Source organism: Brachycentrus maculatus, unplaced genomic scaffold (genome assembly GCF_059751285.1).
Source record: "Brachycentrus maculatus isolate JH-2025_06_01 unplaced genomic scaffold, ASM5975128v1 h1tg000190l, whole genome shotgun sequence".
Lineage (NCBI taxonomy): Eukaryota > Metazoa > Arthropoda > Insecta > Trichoptera > Brachycentridae > Brachycentrus > Brachycentrus maculatus.
Window position 1 is genome coordinate 1,172,857 of NW_028280941.1, and position 27,229 is coordinate 1,200,085.

The 27,229-nt window shown below is 34.1% G+C and overlaps 1 protein-coding gene across 2 annotated transcripts; it reads left to right on the top strand.

Moving 5' to 3' along the window:
- The first annotated feature begins 293 nt into the window (after window positions 1-293).
- Etl1 (SWI/SNF-related, matrix-associated actin-dependent regulator of chromatin, subfamily a, containing DEAD/H box 1) lies at window positions 294-20,809 on the top strand. 2 transcript variants are annotated; one of them, XM_088262869.1, is made up of 16 exons: window positions 455-587; window positions 694-801; window positions 3,296-3,489; window positions 5,069-5,367; window positions 6,143-6,314; window positions 6,879-7,063; window positions 7,720-7,913; window positions 9,293-9,431; window positions 10,517-10,652; window positions 11,286-11,423; window positions 12,161-12,400; window positions 13,460-13,687; window positions 15,089-15,300; window positions 18,541-18,699; window positions 19,911-20,041; window positions 20,526-20,809. In XM_088262869.1, the coding sequence occupies exons 2-16, from the start codon at window positions 783-785 to the stop codon at window positions 20,600-20,602; spliced, it is 2,523 nt and encodes an 840-aa protein (XP_088118995.1). In that variant the 5' UTR covers window positions 455-587; window positions 694-782; the 3' UTR covers window positions 20,603-20,809. The 2 variants fall into 2 exon arrangements, with proteins under 2 accessions (XP_088118994.1, XP_088118995.1); XM_088262868.1 differs by lacking the exon at window positions 694-801 and having other exon boundaries at window positions 294-587.
- Window positions 20,810-27,229: the final 6,420 nt, after the last annotated feature.

Below are 27,229 nucleotides of genomic sequence, written 5' to 3' on the forward strand. Positions count from 1 at the left end.
TCATATAGCTAACGATCAAGTGAACACCCCGTCGAATCGATGCGGTGCATTTTTGGTGTGAATTGGGGTAAATTTTTTTAAATTCATTTTGCAACTTAACCGTTTAAATTAATTTTGAAGTTTAAAATCAAAGCATCGAATAATGCATCCAAAAATACGTTTTATATTAGTAATACGTATACTAGTTTAGTACTTGGCCTTTTTAGTTAGGTACGTATTTTTACATAAATAAGTACCTACTTTTGCGTTCGTATATTGACATAGTAGATGAAAAAAGATTATATTCCTTTTCTACTTTTCCGGTCAAAATTATCTATGGCATTTCACTTTAATTTTTGTTTTCGTGATCTGTTTCGCGAGACGGCGTTTTTCTCGTTTCGGTTTTACGTGACTGTGATATCCTAAAACAATTCTAAATTGGTGTACCAAAGTGTTCCTTATAATTTATTATTCAGCGATGTCCAATTCCCCGTCTAGCCCGAGTTTACTGAACAATCTAAGACAATACCGTTTTCAGAAGGCTCCTAGTTTGGCCGCCGCTAACAACGGAACTTCGGGAATAAATGGATTATCCAACACTTCTGCTTGTAAGTTGTTGGCCATAATCTAAATAGTATTCGAAAGGTTTTTGTTAAACACGTGTTTTTGACATTAGTAACTGCCGTACTATATAATATCGTTTTATACTCGTAGAGATAAATACGGAGGGATCTCAGCTGATTGCTCGACCAGTCTGTTCGCGATCTCGTTATTCACGTTCGCTTGTGCAAGTTGTCGCAGGCATGTGGAATACTCTTGCCGGTATTGAAATCATCATATTAAATATTATTTTCTTTTTCAGTTTTGAATGCTTTTTATATTGATTTATTTTCTGCATTTATAGTATGATTGAGGGCATTCGAACAGCAATCTCTCCTGTCATTACATCGTTGGTTGAAAATATTTTTGCTTGATATAACTGTAAATCGTTATATTTTTGTGTAAATCCTTAAAAATATTGTGGTTTGAATTCTTTATTAAATTAAAGAAACAAAATTACTGAGATTTACACTTGAATGTGGGAAAATTCATGGTTATGATGTATTGTTTTAGTGTCAATTCATGGAGTTCATTCTTCACTCAATTGGTGTATTTGTATTTTTTCTCCAATTTTGCGAATTCTTGGTGTAGTCTACAATAAAACATGATAAAAACCAGGAGTATTTAATAAAAATATGTAGATGATAAATGTACATATGTAATTGAAGAAGATTAAGAAATGGTATCTAAATAGTGTGGTCATAAATTATTTTATCTTTTTCTCCTTCTTAACTTCTTTCGCCATCCAAATGGTGCATAGGGCACTGCGCCTGTTTCACGCGGTGTTTTGTTTTCATTTTATCTATGAAAGCAAGATATCAAGTGAGCGCTCTAAATTCTTGAATTTAGGAATGGAACATATTAGATATGACAAACGTGGAGGAGTTCAGGGTCAAAAGACATTACTGCTTTATGGGAAAGAAAATGAAGAAGAAATGCTAGGAAAAATAAAAAAGCAGTAGTTGCATACCCGTACTTGTGCTTGCTTGTAATTATTGACACCTTAACAGCTCGGCTGTCCAAACTCAAAACACAGTAAGGGACTTTTTTTTGGAGTATGTTTTTTTTGCATTTTTGGACGAAGTTGATTCTGCTTAGCCCAAAAATGCAAAAAAAACGTACTACAAAAAAATGCCCCTTACTGTGTTTTAAGTTTGGACAGCCGAGCTGATCCCGCATAAATTTGACCCAAGCATTAAGGACTTGTGTTATCGCGAATTTATAAGAAGTCGTAAAGTAAATTCATATTTGTAACTCAAGGCCATCTATTGAATAAAGCAAAATATTTATATCCCAAAGATATAAAAACAATTAAAAATTAAATTAAATTAATTAAAAACAAATTACCCAAATGCAACACAAAACAGTACCAACAAAATTACATATACTTAGGAATAAACAATTTCAACAGCCTTCCTTTAGAAATTAAAAATATAAAAGCACAAAAACTCTAAAAAAGAAACTTAACGATCACTATAAACATATGTAGACTGTACAATAAAAAACAAGATAACTCTCTCGCACCTCATAAACATATCGCTCACTCCTTTCAACAACGTCATATATCAAAAATCGTCATATTTCAGTTGTGCATGTTTTCGGAATGCCCAGAAAATGTACTACATCCCAGCCTAAGCGGTATATTTTTAACTTAATATATACCCGCTACAGGGCAGTTCCCATGTTCCCCTGTAATAATTTTTTAAATGTACATGTCACTAATAAAATTAAAATGTCCCTCTCCAAGCACAAGAGCTCAGTCTCTTTTTCGGAGAGTTTCAGCGGAACTAAAATTATAAGATTGTATTAAGTACAAATTATATTAAATTGTATAATTTTTTTAATCATATTTTTTAAAAAAATATTTGAAAATAAACTCATTGCAATTTGTCCGGGACTGGTCTTTAACTTTCTGAAAGGTTTGCACCAAAAAAAAACAGTTTATTTTAAATTTTTGCAAATTGGTTATGTCCATTTTTTCACCTATGAGTATAGCAAACATAATGTCTGCGTATAGTCATTCAATCTGACAAGATTGTTCATTGATCGAGATACGATATTGTTCATTTAAAAAATATCAAATATACTTTTTAGAAACGTCGATTAATTTCTTCAGCTGGATGTTAGATCTTGCCCAATTTTCTTTAGAATACCGTAGAACATTGAACATTGATGTGTTAGTTGAGCCCAGTATAAAGCAATGATTGAAATCTGTATTTGGTCTACAATAATGAGCGTATGGTGACAATAAGTGTCACCTGTCAGGGAAACAATGAATCATGTCGATACGTTCATTATTGTAGACCAAATACAGATCTAATTTTTTTTGTACTGGGCTCAAGTAACACATCAAAGTTCAAGTAGCCCCGTTCTACGGTACATTATTGGATTATTGTTTTGTTTTTTACAATATATATTGAAAAAAAATTTTTTTTATTTTTTTTAACTCCTAACTTTTCAATAATTCTTCTTTTCAAAGCGATTTTATTTCGAAGATTTTTTGTTTTCAATACAAAAATGTTTTTTTTTTAAAAATAAACGATTACTTCAAATGTTACCTGGGGTTAAAGAAAATTGTATAATTTAATAAATACTAAGCCTTACATTGTTGCAATAATTTTTTTTATTTGAAAAAATTTTGCCAAACCTTTTTTTCTTCAAATAAAATAAACATCAGAAAATCTTTGCGTGGGTTCATCATTAGGTATTTTTGTAGCATCATCGTCTGCGGGCGCGGCGCAGGTGCGCGGGCCGACCACGTACAAGAGGATCCGTCTCATGGACTCGGAGTCAGAGAATGAGACTTCTCCGGTGAAGAAGATCCCCGCCGTGGCCGTGACGATAGACAAACCCGTGCAGGACCGGCGGATGCAAAACATGATCCTCATGTTCCCCGATATCAGTTCTATGGTAATTTACAATATTGATATTATTAATATTATACGGCTGTGAAACATGGCACCTTTTTAAGGCCCAGAGCAGCCGTGCACTTAACTTTGAGAATAGGTGTCTGCGAAGAATTTTAGGCATGCAGCAGTTTAACTTTGTTAGGAATGAAGAGATAAGGCATAGGACGCAGCAAATCTTAGTCACAACTCTCATCAAGAAAAGGCGATTCAATTGGCTTGGCCATGTACTTCGCATGCCCCCGAAAGCCGCCATCAAGCTTGCCTCTTTTACAAGGCATCAGTTTTCGTCTGAACTTCGAGACGCGGACCTAACTTGGAAGGATGGAAGGCATCTGGCGGCTGACAGAAAAGCCTGGAGACAGTTTGTGGACTCCACATGCTCCAAATAGGGAGCAGATATGGTTTAATAATATTATTATTATTACATTAGACACTGGATTATTCACCCTTTAGATAAGATGTCAATATTATAGTTGTCTGAAATCGATATGAATAATAATAATAATTTTGTATAATTAATATAGCGTCATTTTCGTAAAATACTACCTCAAGGGAGCTTATAAAATGTGGATTATGATATGAAAATGATAATGATAGATAAAAAAAATATATTAAAGAAAAACATTGTCAATATGGTGAGTCTGAAGGGGAAAAGTGGAGCCGCCGTATTATGGGGCCCTCTTCTCGGTCTTCTTGGGCTGGAGCATGGCAAACATCTATCGTTCCTCTTTTATATGAAAGAAGGTGGCTGATACTGTTTTGTTATTTTAAACTCATGAATATTTATATATAAAATTGCGATAATTAAACACTGCGTACAAAAATAGCAGTCATTAGTGTAAGGAAGTATGTCAAAAAAGTGCAAAAAGGACAGAGTATTTCTATACGGAATATTACATTGTCATTTATATATGTGTAAAATATACTACGCTTAGCGCGCCATTTTGCTGGCACGTATTACCCAAGCTATTATGGGTATACTTTTTTTTCTAAACCCACCATCCACCCGCAGCGGTTATAAAGTCCTGGGGGACTCTTTGTCAGCTAAAGGAATAATTTTAATTTATTCTTAAGGAATAAAAACTCTATGCAGATTAATGAGGGGGGATGATGTATGGACAAAGGCCGACACTTTGTCCTCACCCCTCAGGATCCCTATGCCTATTCAAAAAGAAAAAATACAGCATGAATTACATGAAATTATAGTAACTTTAAACATAAAGAGTAAATCCACTCACGAGTAGGCATAGGCTATGAAACTTAAAAAGTTAAAGCCTGAGTAGGGTCATGATAAGCGGTGTTGCGTAAGCCGTAGCTAGATTTCAGAGTCACTTGGATGTTAGGTAATTAAAAAAAAAAAGTAAAGAGAGAAAATAGTATTTACAAAACTTATACATAAGACAATGACTTAAAACTAAAGTAACTTATTCCGATACATAAAGTCACAATAGACCTCACATGGTCGCGGTGACATAAGGGATGCAAGATCCCGTGACCCCCAAGGAAAAAAAAAAACTTATTCCGATGTCATTTGAAAAATAACTGTATTCCGAAGTCATTTAAAATGTGTTTTTTTTTAGATAGTGAAATCAATCCTGATAAAACACAACTGGAATGAGGAGCGAGCCCGCGATGAACTCCTCTCCATGGATCCCGAGGAGGCGGAGATCAGCAAGAGTGTGAACAATCACAACAACCTCAACTTCCAGAACGAGTACATCAACATTATCAGGAACACCAATGCGCAGATCAACAACAGGATAAACGCCGCCATCCGATACACCAATGTCAAGAAAAAGCCGTCCAAGCGAAGAGGCAGCGACGCCGGCTCCGACAGCGACTTTGATTCCCGCGGAAAAGACGATAGGGTGTTTGACAGGTTAGTCCAATTGGATTAATTTTAAAATCTATTTTGTAAAATGACCTTATGTTGGCAGCACTTAACGGAATACTGCATGCATCCCAACACGAATTGCGTAAATGTGAAACATGAAATTAGGAGAAGGATAAAAATTATAGTAAATGCTGCTATTATCGTTAGATGTATAGAAAATCCTTAAGTATCAACAAATATTATGAACAGAGAAATTAGATAATGATGTAAGGCTAAAGTATAGTTCAAAAGATTCTTTATTCTGTGGAGCAAGTGGATAACAATTAATAATGTTTAAAAACATGCATAAATAACTACTACTACTACTACTACTGACCCTTATCTACACCCAGTGGTGTATAGGGCACTGCATTAAATTGATACAATGTTCATTTCATTGTTTATTTTATGAAGGCAAGGTGATCAATCATGCGCTTCAGGTACCAGTCCAGGGTAATATTGAATAAATATTAGAGTGAAAAAACACTTATATTTATTTTACCCCTCCTGGGAATCTATTCTTGCCCCCTTCCACATATCTCTCTGTACTTAGTTCCGAGTAGTAAGTACATGCGAGATACATATGTAGCAAATGCCAAATTACTGTTAGGTATAGTTTTTTTTCTCTTTTTTTTGCATTTTGTTATTTCGATATCATATAAAAGAGTGTTTTAGGTAAGGTAGTTCAGCGTATTATCCGTTCCGATAAATAAGTAAAAGTACTTAATAATAATTTTTAAATATTGCTACAGTGTCTTTACAATAGTTTTATGATTTTCAGTGACGATGACTCGGAAACTGAGATAACAAATGATTTATTGGGAGATAAGAAGAAAGTATTTGAGTTTTTGAACACCGCCAAGGAAGGAGAACTCCAGCAGTTGCAAGGATGCTCCAAGAAAAAGGCCGAAGTTATTATGTCCATTAGACCCTTCAAGGCGTGGGTAGACTTGGTATGTTCTTTATATTTTACACATATTGTAAAAGGATGATCTCCAAAATATACAACTTGTTAGTGCAAGAATCTTCCGAAAAACCGATCCAAAATATGTAACTTTGTAGTACAAAAATATCTTAACAAACAGACCCAATATGATGGTGCAAAATCGAGTTTTTTTTTAAATCCTTACTCACACCCCAATGGTGCATAGGACACTGCATCATATAAACGCAGTGTTATCTTTTTCGTTAACACATGAAGGAAAGGTGATCAGCCCTCCGTTTCAAGTACCAGCCCAGGGTAGTATTGAATAAATATTAAAGTGAAAAAAATCACTTATATTTATTTGACCCCCCCCCTCTGGGAATGGAACCTGGGACCTCCAGAACGGTAGCCGATCATGCTGACCATTATACTACGGAGGCGGACATACAATAAAAATTGTGATATTTTCGACTGCATTATTTTACAATTTAATTTATCTCTGTCTTTCTTTACCACTATCTGTTTTTACTCTAAATATAGAAAACTATGTAAAGTTTGTACACCAAAATATTTATTTTCAATTCACTCCTAGGTGGAGAAGTTCAAAGAGAACAAACATCTGAACACGGACATCTTGAACGCCACCCAGGAGTTGCTGGTCACCAGAAACAACATCCAGAAGCTGATGAAGAAGTGCACAAGTCTCGCCACCCAGCTGGAGACGGCTGTTGCGGCAGGAGCGGGAGTCAAAAAGCAACCGGACATTCTTGAACCTAAGTATGTTGTCTTATTATATATGTTACGTGATATGGTAAGGGACATGTTTGGATAGTGTTGACCTTCCATTTACGAATCCGTGTTGTTCAGAACACGCGGTTATGTCCGCTTATCTAAGAGAATTCAAAATCCAAAATTTCCAGATTTCTTTCTAGTATCATTTATGCAATTATTAATTGTTTTAAAAATATTTTGTATTGTATTAAATCTATTGTATGATAGTGATGATAACTATTAGGAATAATTTTTATTAGTGTATTTTTAATTGTTCTTGTATATATCTTTATTAATTTTATTAAAGGCATAAGCCGTAAATAAAATTTAAATAATATAATTATGCATATAAGACTGTCTCGGTACCGCAAGTGTGTCAGTATCCTTATTTATAGATTTGGCGTTTAATTTAATTTATATATTAAATGTTAAAATTAAACACTGATTTTTTAAATCTACTAAATTGTATTTTATTGTTAAAAAATACATCAAAATAAATATTGTGACAGTTGTTTCACCTTGTTATGGCATTTTGTGGCAATTGTTTCACCTTGTTATGGCATTTTGGGACAATTGTTTCACCTTCTTATGGCATTTTGTGACAATTGTTTCACCTTATGGCATTTCCAAATTAATGTTTGGATTGGTTTGAATGTTTCCAGTCTGAAGCTGGCCGCGTACCAGCTGGTGGGCCTGAACTGGCTGGCCGTGCTCCACGCGCAGAAGGTAAACGGCATCCTGGCGGACGAGATGGGGCTGGGCAAGACGGTGCAGGTCATCGCCTTCCTGGCGCACCTCAAGGAAACCAAGCAGGTCCAGGGAACCCACCTCATTGTCGTGCCCTCATCCACATTAGGTATGCACGCATGCATTAGTTTTGGAACTGTATCCATAGCTTGTACAACTACTAATATGTACCCATACCTTTCCTACCTATTATTTCTACTCTATCCTGATCCTCTTCTTCTCCGTCTTATTCCTCATTGCTGAGGGTTGTGACCCTTGCAGAAGCAATGACTTTTCTCCAGTTATCCCTTGACTGCGCTGCCTGAGGTGCCTGCTGCTGCCTTAATTTGATCGGTCCATCGTGGGGGGGATCTTCCTCTCCCTCTCTTTCCCTCCAGGCTACCGATCACAACTAGTCGTTCCAGGCTATCCTTGTTGCCACACGCAACGTGTCCAAAGATCTGGAGAATCCGTTGGGTACAGATTTTGGCCAGAGTCAATCAGATCATCCTGATCCTATTTCCTATCAAATTCCACTCCTAGATCCAATCATATGGAGCACCATGCCTTCAATGATCAAGTGAACACCGTGTTAATCCAATGCAGTTCTCTATGCAACATTATGTGCAGATCGAGATTGATAAAACAAACATCTTGTATGATTTACTAACAATTTTTTTTATCAGAAATGGGATTATTCACCCTACGGATATCGCTCACTCCTTTCAAGAATGTCATAAATCAAAAAACTTGATTTTTCAGGAGAACGTTTTTAAAATTTAAAAATATAAAACTATTTTAAAAATAAATACCAAGTCATTGAACTTTTTACTGTGCAACAGATCTTTTTAGGTAAAACCTGAAGGCTGTTTCTCCATATGAAAAATATTTATTATATTTAAAAAAATAATTAAACAATACCTATTCTTCAAAATGCAAAAACAACACTTTCTGCCCTGTAACGGGTAAATATTAAGTTAAAAATATGCCTCTTTTACTGGGATATAGTACATATATTGGGCATTCCGAAAACACGCACAACTGATAATTGTCGATTTTTGATTTATGACGTTCTTGAAAGGAGTGACCGATATGTCAATGTTATAGGTGACCCAACTTGAGATGAAACGTCTATAGTTTTTTTTTTTTTTAAATATATGAAAGAAGTTGAAGTCTGAGTTCCCAGGGCTTACGACCTGGTATTTGCCTGGTTTAAGTGATAACTCTGCTCGCTTTATACATTTGTGTAATGTTCACCATTCTGCCCATACATGTCTCGACATGAATTTAAGATGCGGAGTGAATCAGTATTCGCGCCCGTTACAAGTTGCGTAATTGGACAGCGGACCGCCCGGTTAACAGGTTGATTTCTAATTGCTCGGATATAATAATTTTTCTAGCTTTGCTCTCAATATGTAATGGAATTGGTTTATTTGAGAGATGAATTTCATGGTTATTTTCGTTTAAGTGGTTGGTCGTATATTGACTTACATATTTATTTTATCATAGATAATTGGAACCAAGAGTTTGCGCGCTGGTGTCCTTCATTAAGGGTGAGCGTATACTATGGTAACCAGGATGAGAGAAGGTCTCTGCGAGTGGACTGGGCTAGAGGGGGGCTCAGTGAAATAGATGTCGTACTTACTACGTAAGTGTTTATTTCCATTCAATTTATTGTTCAAACTAAAATAAAATAATAAAATATGTTTAAAATAAAAACAAACAACTAATTTGTTTACAACATTTTGAGTGTGTCCTTGAATACTTGTTCACAAAATCTGGATTTTCTCCAATTACAGGAGCTATTTTCATATTATTTTTTGACATCTCATCAAAGATGACAAAGAATATGAAAGCCTGGGCATTTATGGGGCTGACGACCGTCATAGGCTGGTTTAAGTGATCACTTTACACACATGTGTAATGTTTGATGAGATATCAAAAAATAATAACTAATTTATTGTTAAAAATATATATGTAAATATTCATGATATAAAATACATACACAAGAATATTTCCGCTCATTTTCAATCAAAATACATAATTTCATTAATTTATTTGGCAGTCTGTGATAAAATCTATCCATTTTTTATTTGAGTTTTACTTAGTAAATACCACTATTTACTTTATTAATTCGGCAGTCACTTTGTGATAAAATCTATCCATTTTAATTAATGTATTACTTAGTAAATATTACTTTTTCTTAAAATCTACTGTGATACGTGTTTCGATGCATTCCGCATTATTTTCAAACACCATAATTGTTTGAAAATGATGCGGAATGCACCGAAACACGTTTCACAGTAGATTTTAAGAAAAAGTGGCACATATTTACTAAGTAAAACATTAATTAAAAACCATTATTTACGTTTTGTTTTGTCTATGTTTCCACTGTTAAAAAATAAAAATAAGAAACAGCTCCTACCCCCCATTAACCTTCAACATCCCAAGGACACAACCCTAAAATTTAGATTTAGCTTCACATACAGTATTTGAAAATGATACAGAATCCATCAAAACACATGTCACAATAGCTTTCAAGAAATTATGGTGTATACTAAGTAAAAAATAAATTTGAAATATATATAATCATAGATTTTTATCATGAAATTGAATTACATCTGTAGATGTAAACCATAGCTAATTGCTTATTAAAAATCATTACAGATTCTAGTGGCATCTTTTTTCTCTTTTTCATGTTATTTTTACTTGAATAACATTTTTATTTTTCAGCTATAATTTAGTTAGCAGCACTCCGGAAGAGCGTAAAATGTTCCGTGTCACGCCGATGCACTACGTTGTATTTGACGAGGCTCACATGTTGAAAAATATGTCAACACAGAGATATGAAAACTTAATACGTATCAAAGTGAGTAGTATGGATTTCTAGTTCTAGGATAACAAATAAACTCGTAGGCTCACTACAAGTAATCAATTGCATTATTTCAATTTATGCTATTGGATGATTTCAAAATATGACCTGCATCGGTAAGATTTGGCATGAGGTCTTACGGATTGACTGCCATATCCATACAAACATACGTGATACGTCCACTATATTATTGCCCGAACGCAACAAGCTATATCCTGTATGTTTGGGTACAAAAAACTATACCCGTAACCACGGAAACATTTGTGATACGTCAAATTGTTCCTACTCGCCCTAGGCATACAAATACGGAATACGGTGCGTTTAGTATTTTAAGGACAATATCGCTGGCTACCTCATTGCAGAATATTTTGAGAATATGTTGATTGGTGTATTACATTCAATACAAAATATATTTGTAAAAATGTTCAATAAAACATTATTACTAGAAATTATCCAGCACCATCTTATGTTAAAAACCAAAAGATATAAAATGGGTCTATTGAGTAAAAAAATTGTCTGGTGCATTTCAAATAAGTGATGTTATCAATAAATCTTTTTTTTTATCCAATTTTTTTTACCTACTTTTTGTGTAAAAGTTAGGGCGGTAAAAATGTTTATTTCTGTTTGTAGGCCGCACACAGAATTCTCCTGACGGGAACACCTCTCCAGAACAATCTCCTAGAATTAATGTCCCTGTTATGTTTTGTGATGCCGCATTTATTTGCCAACAACCAAGAAGACCTCAAAAGTTTATTCCAAAAGAATGTTGTGAGTATTTATGAATCATTCCAATTTATTATTATGTAATAGATTTATATTATTATGTATTTATCAGACAAGATATCGCTCACTCCTTTCAACAAACCTCAATTTTCAGTTGTGCATGTTTTCGGAATGCCCAGAAAATGTACTACATATATCCCAGCAAAAGCGTCATATTTTAAACTTAATATTTACCCGCTACAGGGCAGAAAGTGTTGTTTTTTTGGAAGAAAATGTATTGTTTAATTATTTTTTTAAATACACTAAATATTTTTAAAATGGAGAAAAAATATTCAGGTTTTACCTAAAAAGTTCTGTTGCACAATAAAAAGTTCAATAAGTGGCTTGATATTTATTTTTAATACATTTTATTATATGTTTAAACTTTTGAAACGATCTCCTGAAAAATCAAGTTTTTTGATTTATGACGTTGTTGAAAGGAGTGAGCGATATGTCACTGCTGTTATTCGACTGATGGCGCCACAATCATCTATACTTCCATATCTTGACCGTTACCTACATAAAGGCAAGGTGGTCCTGCGCTTCAGGGACCAACCGGTCCAGGATAATGTTAAATAAATATTAGAGTAGGAAATCATTAATATTTATTTTTACCCGGGACGGTAGCTAAACATGCTAACCATTACACCACAGAGGCGGTGATTGGGTATCTAGTAATAAATTTAATGGCCTAACAAAAAGTAAGTAAGCACTGGAGGCACTATCCAAATGGTTATTTCCAGAAAGCGACTAAGAAGGCCTCGGAGAAGCAGGAGGAGGATGAGGACATCCCGGCGTTTGAGCGCTCGCAGATCCTGCAGGCCAAGCGGATCATGAAGCCGTTCCTGCTGCGGAGGCTCAAGCGGGACGTGCTCAAGGACCTGCCCACCAAGCACGACCACCTGGTGCGCTGCTCCATGCTGCCCGCCCAGCAGACCAGCTACAAGCAGCTCATCCAGTCCTTCTCCGCGTCCAACGGGCAGGTACAGCCACTTTTCAAATATATTCATTTTTTTTATAAGAAAGAGAAATATTTGGGTTTTTATTATTTACACAAATATTTCAACCTCATACTATTTCTGTGAGCCTAAGCGGCTCATTATTAGAAATAGGTATTAAATTGTGGTGGGAGTGGGTTCGAACTGAGAAACTCTGACTTAAGAGTCCACGACACTAACCACGGGACCACAACCCGACACAAAAATATTATTATTTATTTATTTTCTTTTATTTATGGCTTATGAAAGTGGGCAGATCTGAAATTGATTGCATCATTTAGTCATGTCGTATTTGATTGCATAAAAAAAAATCTTACACTATAATTTTTAAATAAATTTTGTAAAATATACCTTCAGCACGGGAAAACTCAATGAGGAAACATCATTGTAACTTGTTATTTGTAATTGTGTTTATGATTAAATAAATCCATTCTTCAAACCCTTATCCACACCCGATGGTGCATAGGGCACTGCATCGTAGCAACGCAATTTTATCTTAATCGTGAAGGCAACATGATCGTGAAGGACACATGAAGAAAAGGTGATTAGCCCTCCGCTTCAGGTACCAGGGTAATATTGACTAAATAATATAGTGAAAAAATCGTTTTTTTTTTATTTGACATACACACTTGACTACATACATTGAAAAATGTGAAAATTGTATGAAAAAATAATACTTGAATAAAATAAGAAAATATGAAACGCATCCAAAATTTGCCCTATAATATGTTGAAGATTTGTGACATATGTATCAGGGTAGTGTTATTTTTTCAAAATTAATGTATGACTTAGTAAATACCACTTTTTCTTAAAATCTACTGTGACACGTGTAGAAAAAGTGGTATTTACTAAGTAATACATTAATTAAAAATGGATAAATTTTACCACAAAGTGACTGGCGAATCAATTAATGAAATAAGTGTTATTTTATTGTTGTTTTAAAAAAGTGTCGCCTTTCTGATGCCTGCATCCTAACAGCGCTGCTCAATGGATGAGAGTAGTGGCACTCCTAGCTGTTGATAACCCCCCGATGTTTGTGCGCAGATTCTGGCTACAAACGAGAACAGCGGCATGTCCATGATGATGGACATGCGGAAGCTCGCCAACCACCCGCTGCTGCTGCGCTGCTTCTACGACGAGACCCGGCTGAAGCGCATGGCCGACTACCTGGCGGCCGACTCCTTCTACAAGGACAGCAACCCCGTCTACATCCTGCAGGACCTGCTCTGCATGTCCGACTTCCAGATCCACCAGCTCACCTTCGACTACAAGGTACTAACACTGTATTTGCTGTAGGACTTATAGAACTAATATTGGCTTCTTTTCCCCCATGCCAAAAATGCTCAGAGAATATAACGGAGTTTCAAAAGACAGCTCGCTAGATGTGTTTCTACAGCGAAGACAGCTATACAAAAAATGTATTATCTCCTTACTCCTCGATAGATGTAACTAACTTGCCGGCAATGCCTTGTCTCTCTGGACCATGTCTTATGTATATAATTATAGTTTATTATTTGTTAATTGGTTTACAATTAAAAAATTGAATTAAAAATAGGGTCTGAGATACTTTAACTCTCACACGTTAGCAGTGTCCAAGTTTCTTATGTATTTTTTTTAGTATTATATGATGTCAAGAGACTTCTTAGTTGTCATTAATCCACATTGAATGGCGCAAAGAGCACTTAATTCAACAATGTCCTGGGTTTGATTCCCAGTTTGTATCAAGCATCTTTTCACTATTCTATATATACTATATGTCCGCCTTCGTGGTGTAATGGTTAGCGTGTTTAGCTACCGTTCTGGAAGTCCCGGGTTCGATTCCCAGGGGTAGGATGAAAATTAGTGAATTTACATTCTAATATTTATATAATATTCCCCTGGACTGAAGCGCAGGAGTGATAAACTTAATATTTACCCGCTACAGGGCAGAAAGTGTTGTTTTTGCATTTTGAAGAAAAGGTCTTGTTTTATTTTTTTTTTTAAATATACTTTATATTTTTCAAATGGAGAAAAAACAATCAGGTTTTACCCAAAAAGATGTGTTACTCAGTAAAATTTCAATAAGTGGCTTGATATTTATTTTAAATACATTTTATTATATTTGTAAACTTAAAACAATCTCCTAAAAATCAAGTTTTTTGAATTATGACGTTCTTGAAAGGAGTGAGCGATATCGTCAAATCTTAATTCATGTACACTAATGGATCACTTTTTCTTGATTTTTACACATTTTCATCAATAATATACCTCTATTGGCCATTTGACTTCGAATTTGGTCACTTTGTTTCTCTAGAAACATTTAAATGTCAAATGTTTCATACAGAACTTTAACTAACTTCATGGCGTTGAAAATTGTTACAACAAGCAATAATGTCCAACTGCCACTTGGTCACTTTTGCTTGTAAAGAAAAAAAACATCAATGCAGTTAGTCATTTTTAACAAGTCAAAATATTATACTTCCAAGTTTAAAATCGCTCTGGGATTTTTTCAGGGTAGTATTAAGCTAGTAAGATGTCAAATAGTTAATAATCACGTTATTGTAAAAACTACACTTGGTCACTTTCTCCTGTATGACTACGATATATACATTACAAATAAGGATTGCATAACATTTGAGCATTTTGCTTGTATTGTAGGGTTTTGTATTGAACGGTTTGGTAATTTGTCCACAGAGCATAGTGAACATGAAGGTCCCCGACGAGCTGATAGTCCGCTCGGGCAAGTTCGCCAAGCTGGACGAGATGCTGCCCAAGCTCAAAGGCGAGGGCCACCGCGTGCTCATCTTCAGCCAGTTCACCATGATGCTGGACATCCTGGAGCCGTACCTGAAGATACGCGGACACCACTACCTCCGCCTGGACGGCTCCACTGCCGTCACGCTGAGGTACAAAAAAAATTATCGGCATCATAAAAGTCTAGCACGTATTGTAATTGAGTTTGTGATTTTTCGTTTATAAGTTCACTAACTTTTCCGAGAGAACAATAATTGTTGAGGTCCTCACCAAAATGTTGCATTTCCATTGTAAATTATTTTAAGTTATCAGGAATTCTAACTTGTAGAATTGTTATGCTTTGGTGCGATTGAATGATTTCATATTGTTTTTTGACATCTCATCAAAGATGAAGAAGAATACAGAAGTCTGGGCATTTACGGGGCTGACGACCGTCATAGGCTGGTTTAAGTGATCACTTTACACACGTGTAACATTCACCAATTATACCCATCATTGACAACCACACTACTCAAATTCTTGGAAGTTCTATACAGTAGAATCGCGATATAACGAAATCCAAGGGAACAAAAAATATTAATTCGTAATTACGAATTCCCACATATAACGAATTTTTTTAAATCATACTTAGTATGTATATGTTGCGCGCCGTTGCAAAAAATGTTGCGCGGCTTTTCAAAAAGATCGCAAGTTCTGCAAACAAAGGAGAAGGGGGCCATAGGGAACTGAATATCTACATATTTTCACTAGTTTTCTTATTAACCTTACGGTGATAAAAGTGCCGCGGGAATCGATGATACTCGTATGTATTTTGTACACAATATGAGAATGTGATTTTAAAACAGGAAAAACGTAAATATTCATAGTTGCTTTTACTGGCCATATTTAAAGTTGAAATATAACAATTTTGTAATGTTGGGTCTGGTAAATATGCATCTGAAAATGAGAATAATAACATCAAATATAATAATAATAATATCACAAGTAGCCGCCAAAGCCGAGAACGAGAACGGCTTGCGCGCTACTGACGGCCAGTGTTGTCAGACGTCAAAGAGTAGTTTTCGATATTGAGATTGCGAAATTACGAAATTGCGAAATTACGAGACGGCGAAAAAATTTTTTTTTCCAAAATTTACGCGATGAATTTTTTTTCGCCGTCGCTAAAAATTTCCTAAAATCCGTTAAAATTCCGTTATAATCCTTCAAATTCCGTTTGATCTCTTTATTCCTTCAAAATCCGTATAAAACGGACAAATTCGTATTTGTCCAAATTGTCCGTCATATTTAATATTCCTAGTTGCTTTTATTGGCCATATTTAAAGTTTAAATAAAACAATTTTGTAATGTTGGGTCTGGTAAATGTTATTCATAATGTCATTCATTTGCAGCGACGGAAATAAATAATTTGTAAAAAAATCGGGAATCAAATCCTAACATAAAATCGTAAAAATACACAAACGTTTCTGTGTTTGCGCGTGTGGCGTGCTTTGTAAGTATGCGTGCATGTCGTGCGTCGTAACACGTTACTCCGCTAGTCCAATAGTGTGCAGATTGTCTTACCCGACACTACGCCCCACTTAGGGCGCTTGTCCACTGCCCGAAATTCCGTGTAATTTTACTGTCCGGCACGTCAGTTAGCGTTTTAAAATGACGATTGGCTTGGATTGGCTTGTGCTTTTGTCCATATTTCTTCGGATCGGAGCTCTTGATCGGTGCGTGAACACGTTGCGCGTAAATTCGATCCTAAAATCGTCGTTTTAAAACGCAAACTGACGTGTCGGACGGACGGTAAAATTATTCCGTGTAGTGGACAAATGCCCTTACGATGTAGATAAAAGACGGATGCAATTTGAGGATTATTATTGTCAACAGAATCATTTCATTGAGATAAAAAGATGGATTGTAATTTGAGAATTATTATTGTCTACCATTGAGATAAGCAGGTGGACTGATTATGGGAGAGAATATACTTGAGAATTTTTATGGCCTACAGAAATAATTTCATTGAAATAAGAAGAGAGATTATAACTACTTCGCCTACTTTCAAAATCCGCCAGATCCATGTAAGTCGATTTTACAAAAAAAATCCAAATTCTCCGGATAACATTTATGTTTCAAAGATTTGTCTATCTTTATATAAAATATTTTAAAATAGAGAATTTTCCCATTTTTTTGGAAAGTTTTTCAGTACTCAAAAAAAAACACGAGTCACAAATCGATAATGACGTCATCTTAACTTTTGACCTATCTCCGCTCGACGGATATGGGTCAGAAGGCAAGTTTCATGAATATATCGGAATTTGAAATACAACGCTGTTTTTAAGTATTTTTTAGCGGGGTTTTCAAGTATTTAAAAATTTTGAACAATAAAAACCACAATTGGCATTCCGATAGAGTATTTATTTTAAAATCTTATAAAACTGGATCTAGCGGATTTTGAAAGTAGGCGACACAACTAAAGAATTATTATTGCTAAAGTAAATCATTTCACTGACTCATTGACTCTAATTACTAATTACTCAAGCTGATGGGATATTGTATTGAATTACTTTTAAAAATCGCCATAAAACCATCCGCATGGGCGGCGCGGCTTGAATAATTTTATCTTAATATTTTTTATTTCCGCGCGGCGCCGCGGCAGCGCGGCTTTGAAATATTTTTATCATAACATTTTTTATTTGTTATAAATTTACTTAAATGTATTGGCACTTTTTCGTACGGGACAAAAGTGATTTTGTTATACATAATAACGGGATTTCGTTATATAAATGCATTTTTGTATGAAAAATTAGTTTTAGGGAATAAATTTGGTTTTTTTTTTCGATATACGTCATTTTTCGATATATCGCGATTACTTATATCGCGATTCTACTGTATATGTATATATGAACCAATTTTGAAACATTATTCTTGAATCACTAGAATTTCACTAAAGACGTCTATTGGTGAGATGAAAAGAAGCTTTTTATTGAGCATCACATATTCTTTTTCATCTTTGATGACATGTCAAAAACATAATATGAAAATAACTCCTGTAGTTGGAGATAATCCAGATTTTGTGATCAAGTATTTGGACACACTCAAAATGTTGTATATTTCATATTGGTTTAACACTGGATTGGATTGGTCACGTTTTGTCGCAACTTTAATTAAGATTTCGATAGAATACAGTAAACAGAACAGATTTGCATTTAAAGGATTTTTTTGCAATTTTGGAAATGTAACTTTTTGGTGAGGACCTCCACAATTGAAGTCCAACTTTCTCTGGGGAGTGGATTCACCATAATTTAATAAATTTTGACATTCAATCTCTTATATAAATGAATAGTGTTGCCTGAAACATTGTAATTTCTCCATTTATGTATGTTGAAAATTATTATTATTTCACACAGGCAGGACCTCATTGACCAGTATAACGAGGGGTCTGATATCTTCATTTTCCTCCTGTCTACGAAGGCAGGTGGATTGGGAATAAACCTCACGGCTGCCGACACGGTCATTATCCATGACATTGACTTCAACCCCTACAACGATAAGCAAGCAGAAGACAGGTGAGCCTCGTTGATTCATCTACCAATACTTATGTGCGTAGTGAGATAAAGAATGGATATGTCTTATCGCTCACTCCTTTCAAGAACGTCATAAATCAAAAATTGTCAATTTTCAGTTGTGCATGTTTTCGGAATGCCCAGAAAATGTATATATCCCAGCAAAAGAGGCATATTTTTAACTTAATGTTTACCAAGATACTATAGGGCAGAAAGTGTTGTTTTTGGATTTTGAAGAAAAGGTATTGTTTAATATTTTTTTAAAAATAAACTATGTAGTTATTTTTCAAATGGAGAAAAAACCTTCAGGTTTAACCTAAAAGATATGTTGCACAGTAAAAAGTTCAATAAATGGCTTGATATTTATTTTTAATAAATTGTATTATATTTTTAAACTTTAAATACGTTTTCCTGAAAAATCTAGTTTTTTTATTTATGACGTTATTGAAAGAAGTGAGCGTTATGGGCTCCTGGTATTATTTATCAGCAGAAATTGAAACAAAATTTATTTCGTTATTGACAGTTTCCATTGATGAACTTGAAACTGCAGAATCTCATTTTATCATATCATTGTTTTGTGCCTTTATAATAGTTTGATTTTATTTTCAATATTGTAAAAAATCCGATATGGTCAAATTAAAATCACATTTCACGGTCAACGCTTTTGTGATAACAGCACTGGATTATATTTTAGAAATATAAAATACATTTATTTATTGATTTGGCGTTTAATTTGTCCATTCGTTTGATAATTCCCTAACAAGGCGAAACAATCGTCACAATATTAATTTGTTATGTGTTTTTGTTAATAAAATACAACTTAGTAGACTCAAAAAAATCGGTGTTTGATTTAAAATTAATACATAATATAAAATGCAACTGGGGTTTGTATTTTTGTTATTTTGTACAAAACCAGCACAACATCAATGAACATATTAAACGCAGCATGTAAATAAATGTTTTCTTTCTAAGAGAAAAGATAATTTGACAGCTGCTCTTCCTCCATAGATAAAATAATTGAAAACACCAGAGACAAAATAATGAAGAATACCAGAGACAATGACATAGATTGCCTGCAATAAAAATTTACATCGTTTTCAGTCAACGTGCAACATTCACCGACAATCTTATGGATTGTTCCATGTTTGCTGTAGCCATAAGCTCTGCAATTGTAGAAAAGTTCAATAAATTTATGATATAAATATTATTTTCAGGTGTCATCGCATGGGTCAGACGCGTCCAGTCACTATCTACAGGTTTGTAAGTACGGGAACAATTGAAGAGGGCATCTACCAGGTGGCACAGGAGAAACTCTCACTCGAGAGAGACATCACTAACAGCAATGGTAAGAAATATTTTTATATATTAACATACTATGGACGGGAAAGGTATTTCTTCTCATTCGGTCGATTGATGCTTAAGGGCGGAAAGGGTATTTTTACCTTTTGCGCCGGCCTCATCTCTAAGTCAGAAAAGAAGGTATTACATATTTAATATTTTTATATGAATATTTGTCTCTTTGTCAAGGTCTTAACTATAAGTACATAATTATCAAATCCCGTCGCATTGGAGTTCATTAGAAACTGTTTGCTAAATTACCAATTTTTTTTTTATTACAGTTAGATTTGTTTTATTTATTTTTTATCATTTTGTTTTTTTGCTTCTGTTTTGGTTTTTGTTTTTAACTGGACAACTTTTAAAATATGTAAACTCTTAACTAATCTGTGTTTGGTCTTTTATGGTTGACAGCGAAAAGCTGACTAGTCAGCTTTTTGTAACTAATGTGTTAAGATATCTTTGATTTACACAATTTTTTTTTCTTCTTCCAGAAAACGAGCCCCAGGAGATGAGAAACGTTGTCCGCCTTCTGAACTCCGCTCTCGGAGTTACTTCTCCCACTAAATAGTATCGGCTTAATTAGAACTAACGTCTTCTTTTCTGCCGTGAATTTCCACTCTACAATGTATTCCTAATTATTGAGTTAATGCGTTGACAGTATTCGCATAGTGATATTAACCGCTTTTATAATATTATACTTTACAGTATGTATTGTAATTAAGTAATGTATTTTACTTTAAGTTAGCTACTTAATTATAGCACCTGTGTTTTAAAATTCCATCCATTATTTGCTATTCTTTGTGCATGTCTCGATTGAATCCCGGTGAACGAGATTAACTTCAGCTATTGCACTTCCATATTGTCCGAGGTAACATTCCCAGAAGAGGTCGCCGATAGCTTAGCAAAAATACCAATTTTGATGTATTACAGATGTCTTATCACAGTATTAACAGCGGCCAAGTAATTTTTAAAGATTTTTAATTATTGTTTTACTCAGTAAATACCACTATTTCTTCAAATCTACTGTGACACGTGTTTCGATGCATTCCGCACCATTTTCAAACACTGTATGATGCGGAATGCATCGAAACATGTGTCACAGTAGATTTTAAGAAATATTGGTATTTACTAATTAAAACTTTAATTAAAAATGGATAGATTTTACCACAAAGTGACTGTCGAATTCGACTGTCAATTAATCAAATTTTCAAAGAATATAATAGTCTCATTGGGTGGTTCAAGTGTCCGCTTTATACACTGCGTTGCGTTCGTCATCCTAAGGGCGTTTGTGCACTACACGGAATTTTACTGTCCGGCTTGTCAGTTAGCATATAAAAAGGATGATTGGCTTGTGCTTTTGTCCATCTTTCTTCGGATCGGTACTCTTGATCGGTGCGTGAACACTTTGCGCGTAAATTCGATCACGCTTAACTGTCTTAGTTGCTTTCATTTTTCAAAACCCGGCTGCCGGACGGTAAAATTCTGTGTAGTGCACAAGCGGCTTTACAATCCCTCGAACAAAAGTGCTCAAAAAATTACCATAAAAATGTTTGTTAATACCAATGCTGTGACTACTTTCTCCTTCTATGCAGCTACATTACAGATTTTGGAGATGTTTGAAAAGAAATCAGCGTTACTAAACAAATTATTATCGTGTTCGTATTTAACGCATAAATACAATTCTATATAATAATAATAATAAAACCCTTATCCACACCCCAATGGTGCATAGGGCACTGTGTCATATTAACGCAGTGTTATCTTGATCGTTTACACATGAAGGAAAGGTGATCAGCCCTCCGCTTCAGGTACCAGTCCATGGTAATATTGAATAAATTTCACAGTGAAAAAATCACTTATATTTATTTTACCCCCCTTGGGAATCGAACCCGGGACCTCCAGAACGGTAGCCGAGCGTGCTGACCATTACACTACGGAGGCGGACTACAAAATACCGGAGGCGGAAATACAATTCTAATACATAAAAATTATGCAAAATGCAATTAAAATATGCAATTGTTGAGGGATTACTGAACTTTTTTACGAAGTAAATGCTGCGGTTTTTAGTTAAGGTTAAAAAAAATACTTTTTGTTTTTATAAATTGGCAAGTTAAGTTTAAATATACTGAAACATTTATAGCTTGTTTTATATCTTTGATTGAAATGTTTTAAATGGAAGTTTTCCTTTATATATCTCTTTGAATTTAAAAAATGGTTGTGCATAAAACGGAATGTGGCTAGGAAAAACGGGATCTACATCACCATAGTTGCAAGCAAGTAACAGCAAATGGCGGACGTAACATAGAAGACCCAAAATATCATTTTGAAAACCTTTGCAGTCTCCATATTGCATTCAATTATAAGAAACAACTTTTTTAATGTGTTCAAATGATCGTTCACAAATCTGGAGAAATTTTTACATTATGTCATCTCGCATAGTAGATGAAGTGAAAGAGTATAGAAGTCTGGATATTTACAGGGCTTAGCTGTAAAGGGACCCTGCTAAATAAAAGCTTTCTCAAACCAACCTTAGATGGCTCCAGTGAACTCACACATAAAGCATCATGAGTTTTAATAATAATAATAAATCCCTTACCGCACCCCAATGGTGCATAGGGCACTGCTTCATATAAACGCAGTGTTATCTCGATCGATTACACATGAAGTAAAGGTGATCAGCCCTCCACTTCAGGTACCAGTCCAGTGTAATATTGAATAAATATTAGAGTGAAAAAAATGAGATTTATTTATTTCATGAGATTTATGTGATAAAATTCAGTGATCACTTAACCAATCTATGACAGACAGGTCATAAGTCCTATAAAAACGCAGACTTCCATATTGTTCATCAATGTTAGATGACAAAATGTAATTTAAAAAAAAAATCATCAATGTTTAAAAATAATAATTAAAAAATCCAGTCATCCTTGTAATGTTGTGGTTTATTTTTTAAATAAATACAAAGTAATTATGTGAAAAGACCCTATTTTTCGGGTGAAATATATAAGCAATAAATAATAAAGACTGTTAAATTCCCCTTATTTACACTGCCAATCAGATATGAATGCGTAATATACTATAGTTGCGATTTGAACTAAATAAAAAGCAGATATTCCTAGGTTTATCTAGGGGTTCGCTTATTCAGTAGATGTTCGATTGATGTGACATAATTTGCAATAGATGAAGGATGCCAGTATTTTGAAAAATGGGTAACCAAGAAGTTACATAAAATATTTTGTAATAGTATCAAATATGTAAATATAAAATCGATATAAATGTTACATTTATTTTGTAGTGCATAGAAACCTTTTTTAGGAGGTGATGTAGTTATTTTCATAGACATTGAATGAATTAGTGAATACAGATGACTCCAGCTGTAATATGAATTATTATTAATTTAAATATTCCAATATTGTTTACCAGAATATTTGATTGTGAAATGACTATGTATACATATAATTTATATTTGAAGCACTAACTTTGTGATTTTCCAATTTTATAATTAAAATGTAACTTTGTTTTAAAATCACTATAAACATTTTATTATAACTTAATTACATATAATGTCTACCGGTTTCGAAGCTAATCGCTTCTTTATTAAGACTGATTAATACTAAATCAGTCTTGATAAAGAAGCGGTTAGCTTGGAAATCAAGCTTGTCTCTTTTACAAGGCATCAGGTTCCCGTCGCCCAGGACGACCACTGCTGACAATTCGTCGGCAGTTCTCGTCAGAACTTCGGGACGCGGATCAGACTTGGGAGAATGCAAGGGAGCTGGCAGCCGACAGAAAAGCCTGGAGACAGTTTGTGGACTAAATATGCTCCACCTAGGGAGCGGATATGGTTTAATAATAAGAATATATAATAAAATATTTATAGTGATTTTGAAAGAAAGTTACATTTTAATTATAGACTTTGTATACATTGCTCTCTTGTTAACGCATTGTTGTCGGGCGTTTTTTTTCTACCCTGACACTTATTATGCTCGGACAGTCTGCCGCCCGACCCTCAGTGTACTCATCGCAAGTAACCGCAAACCCATTCCTATCTACAAGGTTTTTTGGCATCCCCAGCGCTCCGCAAAAGTAAGCAAATAGAACACTTGTAATCGTCTCCCGCTCTCTACCAGCAGTATGTAAAATACACTTAAGCATGTCTCGCGAATAATGTGTTAAAATAAGTTTGATTTTCCTCAAATTAACTGCTCTTTGTTTAAATTTTTTTCCAACTATGTTACAACTGCAGTTAATCCATACTCCATGGCATATTGGCATAGTAAATAATGTCTTTCATCAAAATATCGCACAGGTGTAAACCCGACGAAATTTTAAAAAAATCCTTGCCATGTTGCGGTTATATTAGAACTATGTAATTATTTTGCTTGCAACACCAGTGTCAAATGTCATCATTGATTTTCTAGTTTTTTCATCACAATCATCCAGAAAACAATTATTTGTAATGAAAAAAAGTAACTTGTAAATTTTTTATGAATTTGATGCAAAAAAAAATCAGAAAAATCAGATTGTTTCACTAAATAATGTAACTGGTTGTTGGCAAGAAAGACACCCAACCTTAAACCACCCTAACTCTTTACATATGTAATTTTTAAAATCAACACATTTGGTTCTTGTCTCATGAGTTTATGCTGCATTTTTATACATTTTCATGGTTAATTTAAAAGTAAAATAAAGATTTATTTATGTACTAAAATGGATATACTATTGTTGGTAGTGATTTGTGGGCTCCATGGTGTATTTAGCACTTCTTGTTACTGTTTCGGACTTCATTGCAGCCATTATTTGGGCTAATTAGGCTTATTTTCATAAAAATAGTGTCATACAAATTTAAGTTAAACATCAAATGTATTGAACAAAGTGACTAAAAAAACCTATATAAAATTGCACTAATTCCAAAGTAGGATAAATAAATCAGTATCTTTCTGCAATCAAATAGGATAATTAATAAAAATTATTTTTAGTTTCGTCATTTAAATTCCTCTCCAGCGCACTATGTATAAAATATTTGTACAAAGCAACCAACCAAAAGTGTTGAGATTATTTTATGATCTATAATAGGAGATAATGCTCACTCCTTTCAACAACGTCATATATATATCAAAAATCGTCTATTTTCAGTTGTGCATGTTTTCAGAATGCCCAACAAATGTACTATATCCCAGCAAAAGCGGCATATTTGTAACTTAATATTTACCCTCTACAGGGCAGAAAGTGTTGTTTTTGCATTTTGAATAAAAGGTAGTGTTTAATAATTTTTTTTTAAATACTAAATATTTTTCAAATGGAGAAAAACCTTCAGGTTTTACCTAAAACGATCTGTTGCACAGTAAAAAGTTAATAAGTGGCTTGATATTTATTTTTAATACATTTTATCATATTTTTAAACTTTAAAAACGATCTAAAAAATCTAATTTTTTTATATATGACGTTGTTGAAAGGAATGGGTGATATGTAGTTGACTCATATAAGTTATATATCATAATCCATGTACGTATTTATTTTGTTGATTGAGATTTAACCGCCCTACCCATACGGATGTACATGATGTATCCGCTGTATTTCACGATCACAACAACCCATATGTTCAGGTATAAATAAGTGTAACCGCCACCACAAAAATGTTTGTAATACCTCAAATTGTTCCTTCTCGCCCTATGCATACAAATACAGTGAAACCTCTCATAATGAATAATTCACATACCAAAAAAAAAATTATGTTGCTCCCTTAACGAGTGACATTTCGCACAACGAGTTACAGAGAAAGGGCAAGTCCCTTTTTCACGACATCCACTTGTGCGCCGGGACTTTCGCGCCTGTCAAAACAAAACATGTTTCGCTTAATGATTAAGATTCTGGAACGAATTATGGTCGTTATGAGAGGTTCCACTGTACATCATACTGCGGGTTTAGTATTCCAAGGTCAATATCGCTGGCTACCTCATTTGTAGAATATACTAAGATTATGTTGATTGATATATTTTAGACGAAGAGGAAATATGGAAGTCTTCATAGGGCTTACGACACGACATTGGCTGGCTTAATTACACATATTAAATCATGAATAAGTATTATCAGCAAGCTTAACTTTGTCTGTCTCTGCTTGTTTGAATATATTCTAACCTTGTGAGATCAATGATCAAATTACACAACTTCAATTCGATTGAGTGCCTTGTGCACCATAGAGTGTAGATAAGGATCAGAATATGAAGAATTAAGCCAATTCTATTGAGAATCAAACCCTGAGTTTGTAAAATTTTGCACATAAAATTTATTGTATGCATTTTTAAAGTTATTTTAAATTCATTTTTTCACTCTTAAATACGGTTGTAAAGTAAGTTTATACATATAGATAAATTTAATTGGTCTGGGATAGTTTTAATCATAACTTATTTTATGTGTTTTTATTTAAATTATGTTAAGTTTTATAAGATCATTAGAATAAATAAAATTAAAAACCTCAACATTTAAGTTTCACAATTTATTTTCATTTCGTTTCTTAATTTTTATTATTGGAGCGTAAGAATGGAATGTGTAAATAAATGTGGGAAAATTTGTTTGAATTTATTCAAAATATGTGAGATTTTTCCTTGGTGGTTTCTGCTAGTTAATTTATTAAGTAATTATTTTCTAAAACTGTACAGAATAGTGATAATGTGTCTTTTATTAATAAAAACAATTCATTTCTATATTATTTGTCTTTTATTGAAGCTTATAGCCAGTAGCCTATCCGTCAGATTTGATTGAATTTTATTTTATACAAAGTGGTATTATTAAAAGGTCAGCATGCTCGGCTACCGTACTGGAGGTCCCAGGTTCGATTCTCAGGGGGGGGCAAATAAATATAAGTGATTTTTTCACTCAAATATTTATTCAAAGTTACCCTGGACTGGTACCTGAAACGGAGGCTGATCACCTTTCCTTCATGTGTTAACGATCAAGATACACTGTTTATACGATGCAGTGCCCCATGCACTATCGAGTGCGGATAAGAGTTTAAAGAAGAAGGTATTATGAAATGCCAAAAACTCAAAATCCCATCAAATAAAAAAATCCTGATATATAAAAAGTCTTAAGATCAAATCCCCATATATCAATACCAACGTCAAAATCTTTATTTTTCAAGAAAAATTAAAGCTCAAAGATAGCACAATATGCGATAAATCACAATGTGATTTAC

What these genes read in the sequence shown, in the direction of transcription:
- Etl1 (XM_088262868.1), top strand. Translation starts at nt 458, where the DNA reads ATGTCCAATTCCCCGTCTAGCCCGAGTTTACTGAACAATCTAAGACAA. An exon ending in GACGATAGGGTGTTTGACAG is followed by an intron (nt 5,368 to 6,142) that starts GTTAGTCCAATT and finishes TATGATTTTCAG; the next exon opens with TGACGATGACTCGGAAACTG. An exon ending in CGTGCCCTCATCCACATTAG is followed by an intron (nt 7,914 to 9,292) that starts GTATGCACGCAT and finishes ATTTTATCATAG; the next exon opens with ATAATTGGAACCAAGAGTTT.